Source organism: Hetaerina americana, unplaced genomic scaffold, assembly GCF_022747635.1.
Source record: "Hetaerina americana unplaced genomic scaffold, ioHetAmer1.1.p SCAF_10, whole genome shotgun sequence".
Taxonomy (NCBI): Eukaryota; Metazoa; Arthropoda; class Insecta; order Odonata; family Calopterygidae; genus Hetaerina; species Hetaerina americana.
The window spans coordinates 63,337,443-63,362,420 of record NW_027286070.1 but is presented as its reverse complement, the minus strand read 5'-3'; the positions used below and the strand labels follow the sequence as shown (position 1 = coordinate 63,362,420).

Genomic DNA, 24,978 nt, shown 5'->3' with positions numbered 1-24,978 from the left:
GTTTGACCGCTCGTATTAATTTGTATTTTTTAGTATTTCAAGTCGTCCCTCAAGTGACTTAATTACATTCGTTAAGTAAGTAAGACTGGGCATTTCCGTGGTAATGGTTTGATTGCTAAGGGCCATGGTAAAACTTTCATTATTTCATCATTTAGTCCTCGAATGAAAACATTAATTATTTCTATAAGCAACCATATTGTTCATTACAGGTTATGAAAGCAACTTTTGTTCATTCTTCGTTAGATTTTCGCTGTTTTTATTGATTATTTAAAAATATAAAATGTTGACTTCATTTTGTGGGTCACCTTTTTGGGTAAGTCTATTTCTTAAATACATTGTCAAGTTTATTGTCGAAAAAGTTATTACTCAATAACCGAATGTAAGGTAATAAGTATGGTGCTGTGAGTTTTTCCACTTTTAATTCGTTCCCATCTGTATATACATCTTATTCATATATTCAGTTCAATTGAGTGTTAACTTATTCCCGATTCCAAACTTCTTAGCTGTCAAAGTTAAATGTTGTCAATAATATTTTTGAAAATGTACTTCCATAGAAAGATAGCAAACTTATAATTATCAATCGTCTAAACGAGTATAAGAATGCAGGAAGGGGCAGGAAGTGATTATTTTGCCATTTTTAAATCATTTTATTTTCATTCATTTTTCTAGGACTTGAACGTTACATGGCATACTGACAACCCCGACTTAACGATATGCTTTCAAAAAACTGTACTTGTGTGGACACCTTGTGCATTTTTATGGCTATTTTCACCTCTTGATTTTTACCATGCTTATAAAAGTAAGAATAAAAATATACCATGGTCATGGTTAAATGTTTCAAAATATGTGAGTAAATTTCGTATTCATATTTATTGTTAATAATTTGATAAGGTACTTTATTACTGATTCATAGCACGCCATTTCTTTTATGCTGCAATGTAGTTTTTATTTGCTCTCGTATGCTTTCATTTGCTTTAATCGAATGTCTCTAACTTACACTATTATGATTAATTATTTATTTATATTTCAGATAGTTAAATTTGTAATAATTGTAGTCACACTTGTTGATTTGGCACACATATGTGACTTAGACCTGTCAGGTGAAAAGCTTTTCCCAGCAGATCATTGTGCACCCATCATTCGATTATTCTCTTTTGTGAGTACCTGCAATCATCTCGTTTGTATTCAATTATCTTTGCTGATGACCGTTATTTATTCTGCTTTAGCCCTTGTGAGGATTCCATAATTACTTAAAATTATATTAACAGGCATATTCCATGTTAATACTGCATTGGAACCTTAAAAGAGGTATAAGGACTTCTGGATTGCAGTTCATCTTCTGGTTGCTTCTTGTTATGTGTGAATCAGTGCATTACAGATCACTCCTGATAAACTCCTCACGTTATGTAAGTAATTTCATGCATGATAGGTACCTTCTGTTTATATTATTGAATGCAGTTGGCCATTCAAAGAAAAAAATTATGAAAATTTATCATATCATCAAGTGTCCAATGGATTGGAGGGTAAAACAACTCAAGAAATTTTAGTGAAAGGGCTAAATAAGTCTGAGCGCCACTTTTAAAAACCAAACATAGGGATTATTTAGCTGTTAATAATGATTGACGTTCTTTTACTGATGCAAAGATGCTTGACCAGTTTTCTCAGAGACAGTTACAAGTAGTCAGAAGAAATTATAAATGAGGTGTTTGGAGGGGCTGTTGGCAGTAGCAAAGATAGATAGTTGCTTAAATAACTTAGGAATATGGACGATAGTACTCTGTTTTAGGCATTCATTGGGGGCAGCAGTAATATAGGATTTGTGATTTGGACTACAAGGCTGAAGTTCAATAGATAAATCCTGGTGGAGTCAAAAAAAATTGTGAAAAACTACTTTGCTGATCTTTCTAAAGATATCAAGTGGAGTGTAGTTTAAGCGAAGAAGACATTAATCACCAAGAGGCAACTCTAATGCTAAAAGAAATGAAGCATAGAAACAAGGAAGCAATGCATGAATGCATCTGTGTGGAAGATTTTTCCCATCTCATGAGATGAAGAATGTCTGTTCCAAGGCCCTCTCTTATTCCTTGTGTGACACTCAGCTAAGGGAGGTGTACAAGCTAATCATGAGGCTAGTGGGACTGAAACAACTCAGAGCATTTTACCATTATATCCCATGATGGTGAACGGGACAACTGCATCAGTTCTACAGAGTATCTTGCTGTTTGACTCTATCTTCAAGGTTTACCACGATAGAGAGTTCGTGTGAGATTTTTTGCTGAAAATCACTCTACAAAAGACTGCGCTTAATGCAGAACCTTTCCCTTGTGGCCATTTCATTTGCATCTGCCGCTTGAGCCTCAAGAAGCACCCACCACACTTCTCATCCCTCAAGTTTACTCTGTTTTACGCAGGAACAAATCCTCTTCCTCTCCCCAAGAAGGCTTCTGGAAAATGTTATGCCAAATACTCATGCTCAGAATGGGGAGCAACATTAGTGTATAGCAAGGGCATATATGCCCAGAGTAATCTTGTGGTGCACCAGGATGCAGTGGTCCAAAACTAACAAAATCATCCTTAGACACATTAGAGCCAGATTCAAGCAAAATTACCCCAAGGTGCATGGTTGAGTGGAGTGTAGATCCCAGTCAAATCACTCTGAGATGCACATGAGCCAGAGGTTTACATTAGCGCAAAGGAAGAAGATGAGTGAAAAGAGAACAAACTCCATGGAAAGACAAGTTAAGACATATTACATCCAAAATTTACATGAATATTCAAATCAGTAATAATGAATGCCAAATGTTCTAAGTAGTTAGTCGTCAGAAAGCAGAAGTAACTATGACCAGTAGATGCTGACTTGTTTGGGAGTTGAATATCAGAGCATCGAGCAGAGTAAAGAATGAAAGGAAATTATTTTCTATGCAAAATTTCCTTTTGAGCCACATATCTTTCTCTCAGTTGATATGAGGGAGGACTGTATATCATATGGGTATTTGTAGCTACATGGCCTACTCCTAAGTAAGCTCACCCAATATGTTTGCCGTGTATGTGGATCCATTGTTGTTTCAAATGTATTTGGCCCAAATGCATTGGCTAATGCAACTTTTCGACTTAATTGGATTAATATTGGGAAAATAGCATTGAATGGATATTTTAATGCAGCAATAATTTTATTCTCCCAATGTTACTTGGTCTCCTTCATTCTGTTTTCTTCGGTATTTAATCTTTGACTATCCACTTAACGGTTAGCCAAATATCTTCCAACATTGTTGCCTCATGTTCTCCAAAATGTGAATTGCATCTGATTTGAATTGAGGCATATTGAAACTAGCAATTAACATGCATATGGATATATATTTATGATTTGCAGGCATGCAGTGCCATTTGTTTTCTTCTATGAAATTCAAATTTGGTTCCTTGAGAGGGGAAATTGATTCTAATAGTAATTGTTGTTTCATCTTACAGGATTCAACTGGGTTACGGACATCATTTATTTTATTTATGATTTACTTTCCTCTCATTGTCTGTCAGTTGTTTCTAAATTGTTTTGCTGATGCTCCCCCGAAGAAACTTTTTTGCCCCCCTCTGAAGGTAAGTCTCCTTCTTTGCTGATGTTACTTTGATGATTTGTCATTAGAAGTTTAAACTAAAATTTTTGGTTATAGCTTGTAGGCATAAGTTATCGAACTTTTGTTAACTTCTTCTTCCAATAGAATCCTTGTCCTGAAATAGGAGCTTCATTTTTGTCCAGAATGTTGTTTTCATGGTTTGATGGACTCTCATGGATAGGATTTAGAAGACCATTAGAGTCAAAGGATCTGTGGAGTGTGAAATTTGAAGATTCAGCTGCTGAAGTTTTCCCCATTTTCAACAGATATTGGAGTCAAAGTTTGAAATTGAGCACTGTGTAAGCTAATTCACCATGAATTTTCATTCTTAAGTGATATTTTTAAGTAATATAACTTTGGTTTAATACATTTTTGATAGTTATAAATAGTTCTGGAAAGTATCTATGTGACAACCTTGTGTTTTCCAAGTTTGCATGCTTAATTTTTTCCTTTTTTTCCCAGATCTTTTTATTCCTTATCGCGGGCACATGGCTCCAATGTAGTATTAAAAGACAGTAGTCATAAAAAGAGCCATAGAAGAGGAGATACTTCGAAAAAAAGCAAAGCTTCAATTGTACCTGCCATATGTAAAGCATTTGGTAACTCATTCATAATTGGTGCTTCCCTGAAAATGTTTCAGGATATTTTGACTTTTGTCAATCCTCAGCTGCTTAGGTAAGCTCCATAAGAATTTTCTCTCAAACCAGGGGTGGTGGCTATCGGGGAAATTTGGAAAATATTAAGGAATACTTGAGTTTTTGAAACATTGTGAAAAAGAGCCTAGTTTTTGAGAAAGTTGTGAATATGATATACAAAATGAGAATGATGTTCTTTTCCATTTTGTGATCAGTTGGATTTTATCTGAGTTGGAATGTGTTCATCTACTGGGAATTCACTTGAACTAATATAGTTTTGACAGTGATATGCTAGTGGTAGGTGGGGTGTGTAAAGATTAAAATTGGTGTGACCTATTTATTTATTTGTACCGTAGCTTCTGGTGAGTTTGGTTTTTATTTTAAATAATACAATTTAAGGTTTGGACTTTGAATTTTAAGTAGGAAAAAGAAGGGTTAACACTACTACATACTCTGTGTTCAAAAGAATAAATTTTTTTCAGTGTCCATCATTTTACTTTCTTTATAGGTCTGTGTCATTTGACTGAATTGTTAAGAATGATCAGTAAAATAAGAGCGCAGTTGTCATTAAAATAGGGAAAAAGTAGGAATTGGAATCCTTAAAATAAGCGAGTACCCTGAAATAATTTAGGCTGGGAAAATACCAGCCAAAATATTCATAAGTAGATGATTCAACACATTTGATTGAGCCAGAACTATTGTAGGATGTATGTCTTAAGAACGTAATTTACCTTGCGAAAGTAGGTCCTTGCAGAGATCTCATACCTTTTATGCATTTGGCATAATAATGATATGTATAACATAGTATGGTCTGCAAATCAAAAGGTGGGTTCATTGTAGTTCAATGAAGATTGCATAAATAATGCTTAATAATTATTAAGGAAATATATTGAATTAAACCTATCAATAACCAAATTTTTTTTAATGCAACAATTTCAGAGTGTAAAAATCATTCTCTTTTTACACTCTGAAATTGTTGCATTGAAATGCGTGTTAGCAGATGACTCCGTTAAAAGTTGCTGCTGCAGCATCACCCACAGTTTATTTCAATTTTTTTTGTTTTTGAGGATTCAACTTGAGTGTTGTAACTGAAATTCTAACAATATATTTTTTAGTTAATAGTGTCTTAGTTGAAAGATATTTTTACCTTTTGGAACTTAATACTATACCCCTGTTATTGATTTAAGTATCCCTTTTTACAGCTTCATATTAATGTATTATTGTTTTTTTGCAGTAAGCTCGAGCAAATATGTAGTATGATAGCATTTAGCATCCATGCTTGTATGATTGTCATAAGAGAAAAATGATATTTTCAGTTTCGATGGAGATCACGTAGTTAAATTTCATTTGGGTAGAGGCCCAAGCTTGAATATTTCAATTATAGATGAGTTTCATTATGAGAGCACTTTCCATGTACATACTGCTGTCTGGAACTTTAAAACAACATCACACTTATGCACCCAAGGAATATTTCTTCTGCAGTTTCAAATGATTTGGAATGGAGAAGGTTCAAGGTTTCTGTCTACTTGGAGGTGACATAAGCTTCATCAGAGAAAATCAAACATTGCTATGTGGAGACCATTTTAATGCAAATACGAGTCTAAATAAAAAATTCACCTAACTACTTGAAAACAGGTGAATCCTCATGTGAATAAGTAAATAGATTTTATTTCACAATTGGTGATAGTAACATTTGTGCCCCTTATTGTTAAAAATATGGACCATTTATGGTGTCACTTATGTGGGTGGGGACAGCTTCTTGCTTGCTAGTGGGTTGGCTCCATACCCTGCTGTTATGCTCTGTGGTTACAGAGAAGAGCAACTCCCCCACCATTGAGCCGTTGACCATTTGAGTTGATGCAAAATCCATGCCTGTGGGAGGACTTCAGTATTTGAAATATGGTAAATAGGCTGGCCTATCAACTATCTGGTTGAACCACCCTGCTATGATAGCAATTGAACTTCAGTTACTTTTAAAAAAACTGGAGACAGAAAACAGTGGTAGGAAGGGAAAAAAAATTGTTTGCCTACCAGAATCAAATATAAGGTGTAATAATTATAGCCATGAATGCAGAAATGTTTTTAGTAGCATGCAGTTATCTTTCAAAGTTTATATTAATGCATGCTTGTTAGGTGCTCTCTTGTCAGGCTCAATATCAATTTTCCTTTTCTACTTAAGGTAATCTCGAATTAAAACTTCCTTTTGAATATATCCAAACTCGGTCAGGACTGCAATTACAAGGTCATGTGCCATGCTAACTACTGTGGTTGGGAGGTTTGCAAAACACCAAAACAGTTTATTGTGCTAAATGTTTCTTGGCATTCATGATAATTCCTACAACTTAACCAATCCAAAATTTCATAGTGTAAAAGTCATTTGCTTTGACTGGGATTCGAACCTGAACCCCTCAACGTTCGACCAATACTTTAGCCAGTTAAGATACATCCTACTGTCCTTCTACCATATGAATTTGTATGGGTTTAAAAGGAACTCAATGTTGTTTTGAATTACCATGCATACAATTTCACAAAGCAGTCATTGTCTCAAAGGAGTCATAGTTGCTTTGAATTACCAATTCAATTTGAATGGGTGTTACTGGAACTGAAGACTGGAATATATGTTGCTCTGAGCTGTGACCCTTTACTCAGCCTATTTAACATTTATTCTATTTTTCAATTTCTTGTATAATGATGATTGGTTAGCATTTTGTGTAAAATAAATTTGCCTCAAAATCACTTGACTCATTAATTTCTGAGTGCATGCCTAGATAGATGAGATATATATTAAGATTGCCACAAAATGCAGATCCTAACTGATCTTACCATGTATGAATCATGATAATAGTAATGACACGTGGACATACACGTGATGCCTGTGATTTGTTCTTCCCAGGAAGCAATGCAGCAGACAAAATTTGACTGTGAAACAGTATTCGAGTAGGGTTTTGTGTGCTACAGATTTCCCATAACCTACCTAACATATCACATTTCTTGTATTTTATAACCACGAGGGTGGCCCAGAAGTACCCTGCCTGACCTAGAGATGGTGGTAGTTCTTTGAAAAATATCACTTTTTTAGAAGGTACGCAATTTATAAAGCCATATGTTTCAAGTTTGAAGGTGCTACATTGTTTAGTATTTGTTTGGCAGCCATCAATAGTGAACGTTTTCAGTAAAATTGTGAAAATGGAGAAAATTAGTCATCATTATGTGATACAATACTTTTATTTGGAAGGCCTCAGCTCAGCCAATATAAAAGTTGAACTGTATTCTAAAGAAAATCCACTTAGTGATTTCAAACAGTGCGGTACATCGCATATTAATTGAAAATTTGGGCATCAGAAAGCTGTGTGCAAGATTGGTGCCATGCTTGCTCACACTCGAGCAAAACCAGTGACATGAAGGTTTTTCGATTGAGTGTTTAGTAAAGTTTCTTAGCAACAAAGCAGAATTTTTGTGCAGTTTCACAACCATGGATGAAACATGGGTCCATTAGTTCACACCCGAGACAAAAGAACAATCAAAACAATGGATTCAAAAAGGAGAACCGACTCCAAAGAAGGCGAAGACCGTTTCATCTGCAGGCATGGTCATGGCCTCCGCTTTTTGGGATGCGCGAGGGATAATTTTCATTGACTATCTTGAAAAAGGAAAAACTATCAACAGTGAGTATTATGTGAACTTATTCAACATTAAAGCGAATAAATCAAGCAAAAGTGGCAGCATTTGGGAAAGAAGAAAGTGTTGTTTCATCAAGACAATGCACCAGCTCACAAATCCATTATTGCAATGGATAAAAAACCTTCATGAATTAAAGTTTGAATTGCTACCTCATGCACCCTATTTGCCAGGGTTAGCCCCCTCAGATTATTTTCTGTTCGCGAACTTGAAAAAATGGCTCCGTGGTCAAAGATTTTCCAAATGTGAAGAAGTGATGTCAGCAGATAATGGCTATTTTGACGTGCAAGACAGTTCTTGTTATAAAAAGGGTATCCAACTTATTGAACATTGCTGGGAAAAGTGTATAGAGCTGAAAGAAGATTACGTTGAAAAGTAAATTTTTTCCAAAATTTATGTGTTTTCCTTGCTGGGCCGGGTACTTCTGGGGTTACCCTCGTAGATGTGCATCATGGTATCATAGGTGATAGATTATAATCCCCTACAATACCTTATTTAATAGTAAATATGAATTTGCTAACAGGCATTGATTGATTGGTTGAAATATTAACAGAAATATAATTAAACAAATGTTGTAAGAGTTTATATGGTTTGGCTAAAATTCCATAGACCTTTCTACTTTGGTATGTCTACTTATGTATGTATCACCTTATATTTCACTACCTTATATCGATATTTGGGTTTTGTGGTTTTAAGGATACGTCAATAGCTGAGGTCATTTTGCCTTTGGGCTTTGACCAGCCAAAATCTGACTGGGTATCATAAAACTTTAAGATCAAATGGCTGATTCTCAGCCTGCATATATGTTTTTATATTACTATGTCATTGAATGCTAATTTTATTTTTTCCTTTTTTTCAGTGCTGTGATAGCACATGTGGAAAGTGGTGATAATATGTGGAAGGGATATCTTTTTGCTATTTTAATGTTCCTAGCATCTATTCTTCAAACAATTATTTTATCACAATATTATCATCGAATGTATCTTGTCGGCATGAATATCCGGAGTGCATTGGTTTCTTCTATATACAGGAAGGTAAGTGAAATTGATTTTTTACTTTGGAATTCCTCACTGGCAGCAGATATCACTATGGACAGGAAAACTAGCAAATTGGATAAGGCATATTTTATTGCGGCGGTGAATTATTAAAGTGTGTTTGAAGTTATTTCATAAATACATTTATAAATTTCACCTTTCGCTATTAAAGATGATTTTACAGGATTTGTACTGGTTGATGCATAGATTTCTATTTTTAGGCACTGCGTATGTCAAATGCTGCTCGACGAGAGTCTACTATTGGAGAAATAGTTAATTTAATGTCAGTTGATGCACAGCGCTTTTTGGATGTGGCGTTACATTTAAACATGTTTTGGTCTGCACCTCTTCAGATTGGACTGGCTTTGTACTTCTTGTGGCAAATTTTAGGTAAATATAGTTCAGTTAGCCTTTCTCTTAATGTGCTATATGTTTATCCTTTATGTGCATATTTCCTGTGATATCTTTGAATAAAACATACTGTATGATCTCAAAACCTTATCTGAGGCACTACTCTTTACTATTACATTATCACTAAGCATCATGGTGTGAGGGTAATCCCAGAAGTACCTGACTCAACAAAGAAAACACAGAAATTTAGGAAAAATGTATTAAAATAGTCATTAACTGCCGACGTCACTTCTTCATAGTTGGAAAATCTTGGCCACCGAGCCATTTTTTCCAGTTTGCTGACAGAAAATAATCCAAGAGGGCTAAATCTGGCAAATAGGGTGCATGAGGTAACATATCAAACTTTCATTCATGAATTTTGGCCATTGCAATAACGGATTTGTGAGCTGGTGCACATTCTTGATGAAACAACACTTTCTTCTTTGCCAAATGCGGCCGCTTTTGCTTGATTTCTTCGATTTAATGTTGAATAAGTTCCCATAATATTCACTGTTGATAGTTATCCCTCGCGCATCCCAAAAAACAGAGGCCATGACCATGCCTGCAGATGAAATGGTCTTTGCCTTCTTTGGAGTCGATTCTCCCTTTTGAATCCATTGTTTTGTTAGTTCTTTTGTCTCGGGTGCGAGGTAATGGACCCGTTTCATCCATGGTTATGAAATGGTGCAAAAATTCTGCTTTGGTGCTGTGAAACTTTGCTAAACACTCAATTGAAACATCTTTATGACACTGGGTTTGTTCAAGTGAGAGCAAACGAGGCACCCATCTTGCAAACAGCGTGCTCATGTCCAAATTTTCAATTAATATGCAAAGTACAGCACTTTTTGAAATGCCCACTATGTCTGCAAGCTCGCGCAGTTTAAGTCGACGTTCATCCAGTATCACTTTGTGTATTTTCTTCACCATTTCTGGAGTCGTCACCTCATTTGGTCGACCAATGCGATACTCATCTTGACAGCTCATTCGGCCTCGTTTAACCTCTGCCTCCTAGAATTTTACTGTTGTAAACAAGGGAGTAGACTCCCCCAGAGTAGAATCCAGTTCAACTTTGGTTGGGCTGAGGCCTTTCAAATAAAAATATTGTGTCACATAACGATGGCCAATTTTCTCCAGTTTCACAAATTCACTGAAAACGTTTACTATTGATGGCTGCCAAACAAATACTAAACAACATAGTGTCTTCAAACTTGAAGCATATGCTCTATAGGTAGCGTACTCTCTAGTACAGTAATTTTTCAAACAACTACCGCCATCCCTCAGTCATGCTGGGTACGTCTGGGCCTTCCCATGTTCACATAAAGTTAGCCAAATCAAAGTCATTTTTAAGTGGGAGAATATTACTTACAATTGAATTAAAATATTTGCACAATCACTGTCAGAAATGTGCTGCTCATACTCTAGGAATGCTAAGAACTATCATTACTCAGATATACATTTATGATAGAAATCCTCTTGATCTTTAGTCATGAGAAGGCATATACAAGACTGCACATGGATACGACCATATACTCACGAGAGCAAGGGTTTCTCAAGCCCAGTTAAAACTTGCTTTGACTACCAAGTTATTAACTTAAAGTTAAATGTAGTGGCTACTTTGTGGTAAAAATTAATTGGTTGTCAAATAGTTGGTATTTGTAAATGAAGGGCTGTAAATTGTCTTGTTCAACCTTTTCAATGGGATATGTAGTTTCTTAATTTCATGTGAACATTTCCCTGGCTATTTTGAAGAGAAATGCAGAATTTATGCAAAATGTCTGTAAAACAGTGTTATTTGTCATAACTTTCTTAAAGAATAAAACTTTATAATTGGGCACAAAAGAAGAGAAATTTGCAGAAAAATAAGAATTATTCCATTGTTGCTTACATTTATAGCCATTTAGTAAGGGGTTGCCGAGAGCAATGCTGGTGTTTTGGGAAAAATTCATTAGCGTTGCTCACCACGACACTGGCACTTAAAAGAGTTGTTATGTTTACTTTTTGCTTCAAAACGTTTGGTGTTGATGTCATATGCTGATGCATCCCAAGACAGAGTTTCCATTTATCCATCAAAGAATTTGGTAGAGGATTTGGAGTAATAGTGCTTTTAATATTTTATATTTCTTTTTAGGACCTGCTGTTCTTTCTGGTTTGGGGGTCATGCTTTTGCTAATACCCCTTAACCTCTATGTAGCCAATCAGATAAAAAATCTTCAAATAAGCCAAATGAAATATAAAGACCAAAGAGTGAAATTAATGAATGAGGTCTTAAATGGGATTAAGGTAGGTCTATTTAATAAATTGCTAATGCTTTTAATTTCACTTTGAAATTTTTAATGTTTATTTGTACATTTTTCAGGTTTTAAAATTATATGCTTGGGAGCCTTCTTTTGAAGAGCAAGTGTTGAACATTAGGAATAAAGAGTTGAGGGTGCTACGCCTTTCTGCCTACCTAAGCTCAGGAACATCATTTGTTTGGTCATGTGCCCCTTTCCTGGTAAAAACTCAATTAAAAAAAATATTATTTCTTTATTTCATGAAAATATCTCTTCTGTCTATTTCTAAAAGGTAGTTCAGCCACACATGAATGGAACAAAAAGAATTGCATTACCTCTCAATAGTTTCAGCCTCAACTTTGTGGAAGTTCATTTTAATAAATGAAAAAGAAAAACTTTGTTCCAATCCACCACTTTATTTCAGGTACGACTAGTTTCGACGCTATGTACCTGTACCTGAGGATGACGCCGTAGCGTCGAAACTAGTTGTACCTGAAATAAAGTGGTGGATTGGAACAAAGTTTTTCTTTTTCATTTATTAATTGCATTACCTATTGAGCCATACTTACTGTGTAATTCATATGTATGCTACATTGAATTCTATGAATCTGTCTAGTCTAAATTCTCCAGATTTTTCAAGTCATGCTATACATAATGAATAAGTGTTACCATTCTTGGTGCCAATTCGTCAGCAATTCACCACTGAAATTTTATTTCTCCCTTCTCTCACAATTATTGTTGTGGAATCACATAAATCATTGATTCTTCATAAATAAATGCACTAATATGATTTATGAATCAGTATTAAAGATAATATATTTTATGCCATCCAAATGCACATAGTGTTTGTATTTATCTAGATTTCCTTTTGGGTAGTAATTTCTCCTGTTTTTTTTTGCATTTTTACTTTATTTTAGCCTAGATAACTCCATTAATGTTGATGATACAGACTTCATTGCATGTGTTTTTTTATTTTTCAGGTGTCATTAGCGTCATTTGCAACCTTTGTGCTTGTGGATGAAAGTCATGTCTTGGACTCTCAGACAGCCTTTGTATCATTGTCACTCTTCAATATTTTGCGGTTTCCTCTGTACATGCTTCCATTCATGATATCAAGCTTAGTTCAGGTAAGGAAATCATTATATATGCCTTAGTTTGTATATATTTGTTCACTATGATCCCATTATTTTATGATATGTTTTATTATTTATTTAATTGCCTTAGTGAGGTCTGAAGAGCCTTAAAGCATAAAAGATTGTCTACATAAAACAGTCAACATTACTAGATGAAAAGTATTGATAGAATATTATCTTTAGAGACTGACATCTATCTATTTCCCTATCTTGTTCACAAGAAGCAGCTAATGAACTAAGCAGTTATTTTGCACAAATTATTGAGTGACTTCAAACTCACACCAATTTGAATTTTAATTCATTAATAAAGAAGAAAAATGATTATTCCCTAAGGTCCTGGCACAGCATTCTATTATTTTTCTTTTGATACCTTATGAAGAAGGCGAGGGTCTTATTAAACCATCTAAATATAATAGAACAGAATGAATATGTGATATAACATGGTTTTAAATCCACAGTTGAGGATGGTGCTCTGTAATTTGCTAATATTGTAAACCTGAGCATGGAAGCAAGGAAATTCTAAAAATAAATTACTTAGTAAGATCTGGCGCTTTCCCAGCGTAATTGCTTGATTAAGTTTTCTCGGGTCTTCCACTGGGTCAGGGGTTCCATGTTGGCTGATGTTTTGATGCTCAATTCGTGCATCATCCTCGGGGTAGATCAATGCCACTCTGCATTTGGCCGTCTTATATACATGAGCCCACGGGACAGGTGACTCATGATTGCAAAACAAATATATTACTAGTTATCCCTTTTACAAGTATATAGTGATATAAATATAAAATTTGAAAAGACCGACAGAAGCTATTATTAACTGATTTCTTGTATGGCAGTTTTCTATATAGTATTAGAAAAAATAGTGAAAGTTTGTTTGTAAATTTTCTAAATTAGAAATTCAGGAGGAATTGTTCGCTTGACGTTTTAAACCAAAATTGTATTGAGGATGTATTGTTCAAATTTTGCTCAAGTTTATTTGAGGAATTAGTTGTGTAAACAAAATACCAATTTTTTATATGTACAAGTAAACCTTCTGAATCAATTGACAACATGGTATTGTTAAAAATACAGTTTTATTACATGCCACTCCACCATAGTATCTACCCGAAAATTGGTTTGATAGGTGAGGATAGAGCTCACCTAGTACTAAGCCAAATGGTATGTGAAAGTCCCAAATCAAGGGAAGGGGGGGAGTTCCTATCCCTGTTCTACCTAAGGTTTCTCACGAAGGTCGGGTACCAGAAAAATCACGCAGCTTAGGTGATGCTGAGGGTGCTCATAGACGTCCCATGGAATTGAACCCAAGCACTTCAGTCATAAAAGTGAGGATTGAGGATTTTCGAAAAAGGAGGGGAGGGAGGCAGACTGATCTGAAATGCACTCAACTGTATTTAGAACTCAGGGGTGTATCCTTTTTCTTCATATCCCATGTCTGGATAACATAAGTTTCAAGTAATCTAGGTTTCATTTGTTACGCTACCCTTGAGAAAGGATGGTGTCTTTCCTTATGCTGTTAACTAGATGACTCTGGTACTCTTTCGGTTTATTGATGAAATGCATTACAAACTCATGGTTAACGATGTTGATACTGGCCTCTTTCCTTCATAAGTATTTAGTTGTGGGGATTGGGATGGTGCGGTGGCTAACGTAAAGACTCCCCACCAAGAGGGCCTGGGTTCAAATCCTGGAGACAACAAATATTTTTCAGTGATATCCTGATCCCTACTTGAAGTGCTTTGTGGAGAGGTTTGAGTGAGTACGACGTTTGTCTGATGGAACCTTAAACTGCAGACCCCTTGACACCTTTTGGTTAGGGTAGGCGAATGCCGACACTGGGTTTCTCTCCGCCCTTTCTTTCCCATCCATCCATAATGGCACAAATGACCTTAGCTGTCAGTCGCCTCTCATAAAAACTTCTACTAATATTTAGTTGTAGGCCAATTTAGAAAATCACCTTGGAAGACCATATTGTTGCGAAAAAATGTATTGTTCCTATGAAATTCCAAGCATGTAAGTAATGGCAGAAATAATAATAATATTTATGCATTCCAAATACGTATAATGTGTTTCTGTTTCCTGCATATTCCTTAGCTTTATTAACTGCAATCAATTATTCTCATCTAATCACAGAAAGGTATTGAAATAATTAGTCACAACAAAAGAGATGATTTGAGGTGAAAGTATGGAGCTAATTTTGTTGAAATTTTTGGGGAATATTTAGAGGAACCAAAAAAATATTACTTACACAGGTTAGGTGCTAAAAAGTCTCAAATTTCCAAATGTTACTGTATATTTATCACTTTTTTAAGAATTCCAAAAGTTTTTGGGAGAAATTACCCCAAACATTAGATAAAATCTTTCAGGGATTGTACCAGATTACAAGGTATGACCACAAGGCACAGGCTGTTTACCTAGAAGTACTCTGGAGAATCCAGAATAGCCTCCATTTTATTGCTCACATTGGAAACAATTCAAGTATTGCATGGACTAGGTTTTTGGAAAAAATTGGGTGAATAGTTTCTTTACCCCACTGAAAGGCAAAAATAAATGTACTTCTGAAGCAATCACAAACACAATTGCCCAGTTCAAAGTTCGGAAAATAATTTTGTATATTTAAAACTGTTTTTGGAAAATATATGTTGATATTTTACTATAGATCTTTATTGTATGGGTGAGCTCTCCATATCTTTGTACATAACTCCTGTTTTCTCTGGAATTACTTCCCATATGCCACCTTTAGTTTCTCAGGAAGATTTGGTACCTTAGGCTACCTATGCCAAAGATAAAGAAATAAAATAGTGTACCCTTGCTAGGATGGCACTGCCTCCCTTAAATCATAATTTTAATTTTTTGATCCCAAGGTTCCTAGCTGGACATATTCTAGACTGAAAAATTTAAGATAATATTACTCTAGAACACTCCAGAAAAAATGAATAGGAATCTTATTGTCTATTGTTTTTTGTTTATATTTCTGTGTGCATTTATGTATGACCAGTTCTGTTAACTTTTAATACTTCCAAACATTGAATCCTCTACTTGGATGTATATCACTCATTGATGCATTCTCGCTTTGCAAGGCATTCTAAAATACATTATATTTCAACATTAAGGAAATTATATGTATTAAAGTATGCTAAAAAAATTCAACTTGCCTATTAACTTTTTGAAGAGAAAATTTCCGTGAGGGTGAAACATTTTGGTACAACTTCATGTTAGAATCATATTTAATGGGAGTTTACTCATTGAGGAAAATGTCCTTCCTGTTGCAGGCATTTGTTTCCATCAAAAGGCTGAATAAATTTATGAATGCAGAAGAAATTGATCCCAGGAATGTGGACCATGAAGTGTCTGAAAGTAAGGTGCTATATATTAAGTGATTTTTTTTTTAGGTGAAGCGTTGCATTGAATGAAATGGTATTAGCTACCCGAATTAATTTCATGTACTTTGTAAATTTTTTATTCAATATTTATCATGCATGCATTTATAAATTACAACAACATAGTTGAGAGGGAAAACGTTCACCCAGTGAATTAAAGATCTTTGTTTGAATATATACCTTATGGAACACGTAATAGTAAGGAGAACTTGGAATTTTGATATTCCTTGTCTAGTACAATTTTGATACTGCTGTACATGTGCATTAGAAGTTACAATTTAAGCATAAGATATAATTTAAAACTATATTTCAACTTTTAACTCATTTTCACTTACTTTCTTTGTTATAACTTCAGTGTACATTTTAAAGGTTCTTGTGCATTGCCAAAATAAGATTAAAATTGTTCTAGAATAAAAGAAATGTGAAATTTGGTGAATTAAATTAAAATAGGTAAAATAGGAGAGAACCTGGAAGGTGCAGGAGGGCTAACAGTCCAATCATTCCTCTGTCTAAGGATTTTAGTGTTTGTATGTCTTATGCAGATTTTTCACTATTCCCCATTTCACTGCTGAATGGAATGCAAAAGTTATAAAATAAATATTTGTGGAAGAGAGATTACCTTTGTATCTCCATGGTTTTATTTAAGGTAGATAAATGCTGAAGTTGATCTTACCTTGATCCTGCCCTAGTGTATAGTATGTAGGTAGTAGGTATATGCAGGTGATAGGGTCTCTAAATTTTCTCATGTAAAAATAAACTCAGTACATGTGGTAACTATCTGGAGATGATATCAAGCTGTAGTCGGTATAATAAAAAAATTTTCTTGAAAAATTAAGAAATGAATATCAAGTGCTATAAAACCCCTGCATGCGTTAATTTATACCTGCTGTACATATTTTACAAATACTTGTATCTAATTAAATATTCAGTTATGATAAGAGATTGCACTTTAAAAAGTGCGTCGACATCATGAAAGCCTTGATGTTAATAATAACTTGATTTCAAATTGCATTCTATCAGTATGGGATATTTTGCATTAAAAGTCGGGATTGTTTACATTAAGACATTTTTGGGCCTCCTTTCTGGCAGAATAAATTATTCATGTTAAATTGAGAAAAGCTATTGTAGGTAAGGAGAAGGTTGTTCCATAATATCTGTGCCTATTATAATAATATTATGACTATAAAAACTCAGTTAATAGGTAAGTAATTACCTCATTTTATATTCTATGTTAATATCAAGATATTTAGTGCATACATTTTGTCTTTGCTTCAGGTGATTCAATTGTTATTGAAAATGGAAGTTTCAGCTGGGGTGAAAATGAATGTGTGCTGTTGAAAAACATTGATTTAAGTGTTAGGAAAGGAGAGCTTGTAGCAGTAATTGGTAGTGTTGGTGCTGGGAAATCATCTTTACTGTCAGCCCTTCTAGGGGAGATGGACAAAATTGCTGGAAGAGTCAACACGAAAGTATGTGAAAAATCAACTATTTGTTAATATTGATTGCTTCAAAATCAGGTGTGGTAATTATGCCATATCCTTTGGTCAATGTTTTAAAGGTGAAGTTTGAAAGTCATCATTTGGCCTGCTAAAATAATGCATGTGTTGAAACTATTAGTGAGCTTAATCTTTGAATGATCAATTTTAGTTCTATTTATTGGTTCATTAGTTTCTTTGAGTAGTTTTCCCTATTCTTTTCTATGTTCAGATGAAGGTCAGATGCTTTGAAAAATATCCATTAACCTCACTGAAACCCAGAATTCTATTGAAAATCCATCAGTGTGCAGAGCATGGTTTTTTGCAAGTGTTCATATCAGTATTAGAAAAGTACATTTTTTACAGATGTTGATAATTTGAAAGGTTAATAAATGACCAGATACATTGGTATGTTGCCATATTTGCAAAAAACTGGTACATTTTGCTATTGAAATGCACATATTTATGAAAATGTGCAATTAAATGAGCAATTTCTATTAATGGATGACATTCAATGACAGTTGCCATTTGTTTCAGCAATACTGGATTGATTTAATCTGAGTTATATTGCCATGGTAATGTAGTTGGAATATTTAAATATGATAACTTCTATGTTATTTTATTTCAATTAATTTTTATTTTTTTAAAATAATGGTTTCCAAAACTAGAAAAGTGCAAAATCCCATAAATGCTTTCACTTAAAACTCTTTCGTCCGTGTACGTTTCAGACAATATTGTGGAGGTAGTGAACTTACCAATTGAGTATGGAATGGATAGTAACTGAGATTAAAATTCACTTAGTTGTTAGTGAATGAGTTGGCTGAATGTGGAAAGCCCGTGGATTGAGACTGAGAGAGTACTCTGTATCCTCTTGAAATCCTTGATTTGTTCAGAAAGATTGACATGCAATCAAGGCTTGGTATTTTTCCAATGAAGTTTTGAATTTTTACATTGTTCCCAATGAATTTTGTTGCATCATTTGTATCCATGCCAGAGCATTTCTCCTTATCATTGTGTATTCACCATTTTCCAAATTCCCTGACACATTTTTCTGCCCAGCTGTCCAGTTTGCCTCAAGTCATGATTCATTGTGTTGTTTATTACTCCCACTCTCTGATATCTGGTGCCTATGACTAAAGTTGGCTATGCCCAATTCAGAGATTCTGAATTAAATAACTCCTAAGTACATGGATAAAGTGAAAACATTTTAGTTTCAAAATTAGGAGATGGATATTGTTTCAGTTTGATGGTAGTGTGTTCGTCCTAAAGCACTTGAAAATACATTTATACCTTCAATCGGTTGAGGATCTTTGGATTGTGAATTCTTTTATTTGTCTTAATACACCATTACACTCATGTATAATAGAAGCTTGGAGAGAGATGCCTTATTACTTGCTTACCATTATTAAGAAGATGTCATGTACATGACTCTCATTTGGTTGGCTGAGTGATAGCTGAATGAGTGCTGGTTGCTCGGTATAGCATGAAACTTCTAATGTTCAAACGGAGGCACTTCACCATTGCTTGCTCAATTGCCTCTCTGCAAATGTAAGCATCGAATCATAACTCAGAATCTAAGTTTAAAATGGGCATTTTCATGGGATTTGCACACCTCTATCTTGTGTTCAATTCCAGAAATATTTATCCTATTCATTTTTTTCTACCAAGTACAATGCATATGTTTTATTTTTTTGATGCAATGCTTATTATTTTACTTTTCTTGAGTAAAAAGAGTCCTATCTCTCTCCAGTATATGAAATGAGGTCATCCCTGAAGCCAGACCCCTCCTCTTGTGCTAAAGGGTACCTCCCAACCATTTCTTGAGAAGGCGGTTAACGTGGAATACAAATTTTGTTTAAATATTACATGGCAATTCCCTCAACAAAACCTTTGCCTTTTATTTTATCTTAATAGGGTGCAACTAGAAATAATAATGGTGCTTTTAATAATGGGCTGGAACATATGTGAGATCAGTCATTTGATGTTGTTCACAATCCTAAGCCAGAAATAGACTGTGCATTATTTAACCAACATGCATATTCTTTGAGAAAGTATGCACATGCATGCAAGATTTAATAGTGATTAATACAAGCAAAGAGAAATTTCTAATATCACATTTCCTTTATCAATGTGTCTTGGTGAAAGTGATAGGAAGGGATCCTAAATTTTGATGCTTTAAGGTGGCTCAGATCTGTTCAGATGGCTCTGATGCCAGGAGATGGGGAAGCGATATTTGGATGGAGTTGTATCTTTCTCTGGCACAGATCTACTTGTTGCATGTGTGGTAGTCTATGCCTTTTGCTAATCTTTGCAATACTGTTTGCCCTCATGTAATTTTTTTCTGAAAACTTTATATTAAGGTAGTTAAATAAATGTCATTGATCTTAGCAATTGATTTTGCACTAAGAGGTATTTTGATTTATTCTACTTTCTAGTTATTGCATATTATCATTATGATTAATCCTGTTCTTTTTACATTATTTTTTATTGTAATGCATTAATAATGTTATCCACTGCACAACATTAATCATAGCTATTACTGCCAAAATATGTGGTCATAGTTGTCACTGCTATTAAGATAAATTAGTTAAGGCAAATTATAGGCAGTTTACCCTCTCTTAATCACTTTTGGGCCAAAACTCTTCTGAAGTGTGTGCACCATGTGACTACAGGAAAATATTTTGGAATTTATAACATTTTCCAATATCATGGAATGGTTTAGTTTTTGGGCAATACGCAACTGCATTGATTTTATAAATACTCAATAGGGCCACCCTTCATGTGTATGTTCAATTTTGTGTTCCAGGGTACTATTGCCTATGTTCCTCAGCAAGCTTGGATTCAAAATGCTCTTCTGCGGGAGAATATATTATTTGGAAAAGAATTTATTACTGAATCTTATAAGAAGGTCATCAAAGCCTGTGCATTAAAGGCAGATTTTGAAATGTTACCTGCAGGAGATCAAACTGAAATTGGAGAAAAGGTATGTGCTCAGATAATTTTCCATTACACAGTCCTTCAATTTTCAAAATTCATTATCATTTGAATTATTTTTTTGCTTTCCATTATTAAGAAGAGTTAATATTTTATGTTTTCTGATTTTTACATGAGGTTGGGCTTAATTTGAAGTTAACTTTAACCTTATTAGGAAAGTTAAAGAAAAAAATGACCTTTCAGTTTTATTATTTCTCTCTACATTGTGCACATTGTAAATTAACTCCTGCGACAAGGTTCTGAAAATCAAGATATCCATAGGCATGTTGTTAATGTTACCACTGACCATAGGTTAAGTAAGGGATATGTAACTACATATAGTATAATACTAGGGTGATTCGAAAAATAAGGTCTTCTATTTTTTTCATGAAAAATCAAATTTATTCTTGACTTTGTGTAAATCGTTGGGAAGGTTGAGCATTTGTTGGGAAGGGTGAGCATTTAGCTATTTGTCCACATAGTTGCCGTGACGATCAATCACTATTTGCATCCTTGTAAGCAGCTTTTTAATATCAGCGTCATACCTTTCTCTTGCTGAGCCGCAAAGCATTTAACCATTCCTATATTGTTATTGAGTGTGACAATGCCTTTTCTGTTTTTCTCCATTAAACCCCACTGACCAGGAAATACAGTTTTTCTCCTTTGCCCTCAACAATGAGGAAGTTAAAGTATCTTTTCTGTGGGTCCCAGGGCATGTGGGAATTGATGGACATGAGAAGGCTGATTCAGCTACTAAGGAGGTCCAAAATACCATTGAACTAAAATCTTTGGTTGTACTTGCTGAGGATCTGAAAGTGGCATTAAAGAGCGTTTCCCAAAAGCAGTGGAATGACACTTGGTGGATGGTTTCCAAGAGCCAGTGTCACACTATGAAACCGTGACTTCAGAGTGGTTAACTTCTGTCAGAAGTACTTATAGGGAAGAGGTCTCCATCATACGATTTAGAATAGGGCCCTGTGCTCTGACATGCTCATACCTTTTCAGTGAAGATAAAATGCCAACCCTCTGTGAAGATTGCAATGCCCCAATGACCAACTTTTGCTTTCTCCTGGAAAGTGAGCAATATCAAGCAGAGCATGGTTGGCTAAGCATGGAAGTAGACTTCATTTTTGTGCTAGGCGATACCTCAAAGGTCCTTAGCCAAGTAGTAGCTTATTTAAAGATACCCAGTCTCCTTTGGTTCTTACGTCCTAATGTTATTTTTAAGTAGATGGTACCCTTTTTCGATTAGTTTCTTATTTTCTCGTGGACATATTGGGTTGTGAGAGGTGAAAAAGAACCTTAGCAGTGAGTGCACCCTAATAAATCACTATTAAACCATAAACACAGTAATCAACCCAAAGGTCGGTTTGGTAGGTGACGGTAGAGTTCACCCAGTGCTAAGCCAGATGGCATGTGAAATTCACATATCAGGGTAGGGGGCCAGTTCCTTTCCCTGTGGTGGTTTGGTTTCCCAGGAAGATCTGGTACTCAAAAAATCGCACAGCGTGGTTGGAGCCTTTGGTGCCCAGAAAGGCTTGCCTGGGAATCGAATGCCGCACCCTTCAGTTGGTAGACCAATGCTCTGCCCTTGAACTGCTGCTACCCAAAATCAATTTTACTCTACTAATTACCATCTGTATTTGGATGTCAATGCAACCTGGTACATGGATGGACCATGCAAGCGAAATTCTGTGGAAATACAAAGATATTAGAGTCTTGATGGTAAAAACCATGAACACAAGTCATTGACCCAAAGTTTGCTTTGATATGCGAGGGTGGAGCCAACCCAATTCTAAGCCTAATGGCATGTGACATTAGCACATCAGGGTTGTGGGGCCAGTTCATTTCCCTGTGCCACCTATGGTTTCCCAGGTAATTCTGGTACCAAACCACAGCTGAAGTGAAGCAAACGGTGCCTGCAGGCATGTCTCGAAATCAAACCCACAGCCTCCAATCAGTAGTCTAATGCTCTACTCCTGGACTACCATGTCCCTATAATATTGATAATATATATTTAATTTCTCTGCAGTTGTTTTTGTTAGCAATACTATGAATATATTTCTTATATTCAAGGGAATCAATTTAAGTGGAGGTCAGAAGCAACGCATAAGTTTAGCAAGGGCTGTCTACTGTGATGCAGATATATATCTCCTGGATGATCCTCTCAGTGCTGTGGACAGTCATGTGGGAAAACACATATTTGATGGTGTAATTGGACATCATGGAATTTTAAGGGATAAGGTGATGTTTCTTTCTTCTAGTTTCTCATGAGTCCAAACCTGCCCTCTTTTTACAAATATTCGTACAGATCCCATTTTCATCTCCTCTAATTTAGTCAAACAATGACCCAGAGAGTTTTTCTCAACTTGAGACTCAAGTAATGTGTACCTGCTCTATCTCTAAAAAATTATGTAGAATATATATTTTGAAAAATAAATAGAAATTTGGGACTTAAAATAAGGGATGGCATATTGATGTAATGATATATCCTGGTTGTATTGCCGGTGGTAGTTTAGGTATAGTGATTAGCATCATTTGAAGGAGTGATCTCCCAATTTATGATATCCCTTTAACAATGTTAAAAACCAGTTAGTAAAGGCCATAGAAAATTGGTGGCTGTTAGATTGAATTTTTAATAAAGTTAAGAAAGAGCTTATCTTTATTGTTGAAAATGATTAAATATCGTTCTAAACTTTAAAATGTACAAAAATAAAAGCATAAGGAATTTCACAAATGCAAAAAGGTATTCAATAATAATCAAATGTGCAAAAATCCAAAAAGGAGAAATGTAGAAAATGAAAAGTTAGATCTATTAGAACTAGGAATTGCATTGACAAAGTATATATAGTATGCATGCACTTATTTCAATTTCAAACTCCTATTCCATTTAATTAAGAATATTCTTTGGCCTTTCTAAAAATCTTGCCTCCTCGGTATTCTAATTTCCTTGTGGTAGTACTCATCTTTTGCTGTCATATATCAGACTTTAGGTGTTGTCATTGCTTTTAAAATTGCATTCTTTTTGTTTTTTCTTTCAGTGTACCGTTGATGGTACCAGCATATATGTTTAAATTGATATATTTTTGTTTTGATATTATTGTCCTCAATACAATTAATATTTATTTCTGAAGTAATGGAAGTGCTGGATTTGTTCTATAATTTGTTTATGCGATGTGATTTTGGACCAAATACGAGGTGCTTTTTCCTTGGTGATCCAACGCTTTGGTTTTTCAGAGCGAAGTTTCAAGATTTTTTCTTTGGCTATTTGTTTTACTGCTATATAGCTCTTAGATGGTGCTTCTCTGTTTTTTTAACAATTGTTAAGTCACCCACAGATAGTGTGTTCACTGTTGTGCTTTATTCTTCTATTTTGATTCCAGAGTTTGCTTTTGCGTACATTTTACTTCTCCTGTCATTATAGGTGTAAGATACAAAATAAATAGTCAATATTTTGATGATATTATTGCATTTTTGTATTATCATCATTGTGATGAACTTTGATCTTAACTGGCGTAAAGGTTTAGAATTTCAGAATGAGTTGAAATTGAATATTGTGTATATTTTTTATCATGGTATTGTATAATGTATGGTTAGCAGTGAAATAGTTAATGAAAAACTTTTAATTGGCACTCTTCTTATAATTTCCATTGCATACAGTAAACTCTCAACTATCTGTGCTAATGGATGTATGATGAAGCTTGGATAATTGAAAAACATGGATAACCAAAATATGGAGAAAATATTTTATGAAAGGCTCCTTTTTCATTCCTTGTGATTGATTTGCATTTTTATTGATGGAAAGTGCAATTTTTTCCATTTTTGAGCCACTTATATAAAGGTGGAATTATAGTTTTGCAAGAGCACTGAGCTAGCTTCAAGTGAACAGCAGAATATATTTTCCTTGGAAAGCTAAATCAATCACGCGATCAGGAAAAAACAAATGAGTAGTGAAGGACCAATATTTTCAAAGGATTGCTGATACGGATTCGTATTCATCATTAGATACTGATTAACATAATGCATTGTAGACAGTTAATGACTTGTTTGTTGCATAGTAAAGCTATGCATTCGCTGGCCTTGAAGGAAACAATGGAATTCTCGAGGCTAATGAATTTGAGAGAAACTACAATGGGAAAGTAAGCATAGTGCAAAAATATTTAAATTCAAGCATTAAATATGACTGAAAACTTTATTTTGTGAAATTAACTACTTTTAAGGAAGCTAATTCATTTCAAACTTATATTAAAAAAAAAATATTTATCAAATTTTCAAAGCATTTAATTATATTTGTGATTGTAATTAAATCAAAAGTTGAGGAGTTAGGAAGGGAATAGCATGGATAATCTGCAAAGCAGATAGTCAAGAGTTTACTGTTGGTAAATTTTTGGTAATGTATGATATT

The 24,978-nt window shown here is 34.6% G+C and overlaps 1 protein-coding gene across 1 annotated transcript in view; it reads left to right on the top strand.

Annotated features, from left to right (window-relative positions):
• LOC139700164 (multidrug resistance-associated protein 1-like) overlaps nt 1–24,978 on the top strand; it is a 63,240-nt gene continuing 38,262 nt past the window's right edge. The window contains exons 1-17 of the mRNA XM_071598734.1: nt 1–75; nt 210–313; nt 670–846; nt 1,031–1,156; nt 1,269–1,406; nt 3,466–3,591; nt 3,714–3,907; nt 4,071–4,283; nt 8,781–8,955; nt 9,177–9,345; nt 11,474–11,625; nt 11,702–11,839; nt 12,599–12,745; nt 16,018–16,102; nt 17,401–17,594; nt 20,407–20,583; nt 22,650–22,817. Coding sequence (XP_071454835.1) covers nt 281–313; nt 670–846; nt 1,031–1,156; nt 1,269–1,406; nt 3,466–3,591; nt 3,714–3,907; nt 4,071–4,283; nt 8,781–8,955; nt 9,177–9,345; nt 11,474–11,625; nt 11,702–11,839; nt 12,599–12,745; nt 16,018–16,102; nt 17,401–17,594; nt 20,407–20,583; nt 22,650–22,817 — 2,412 coding nt within the window. The 5' untranslated portion in view covers nt 1–75; nt 210–280. The remainder of the gene's footprint in view (nt 76–209; nt 314–669; nt 847–1,030; nt 1,157–1,268; nt 1,407–3,465; nt 3,592–3,713; nt 3,908–4,070; nt 4,284–8,780; nt 8,956–9,176; nt 9,346–11,473; nt 11,626–11,701; nt 11,840–12,598; nt 12,746–16,017; nt 16,103–17,400; nt 17,595–20,406; nt 20,584–22,649; nt 22,818–24,978) is intronic.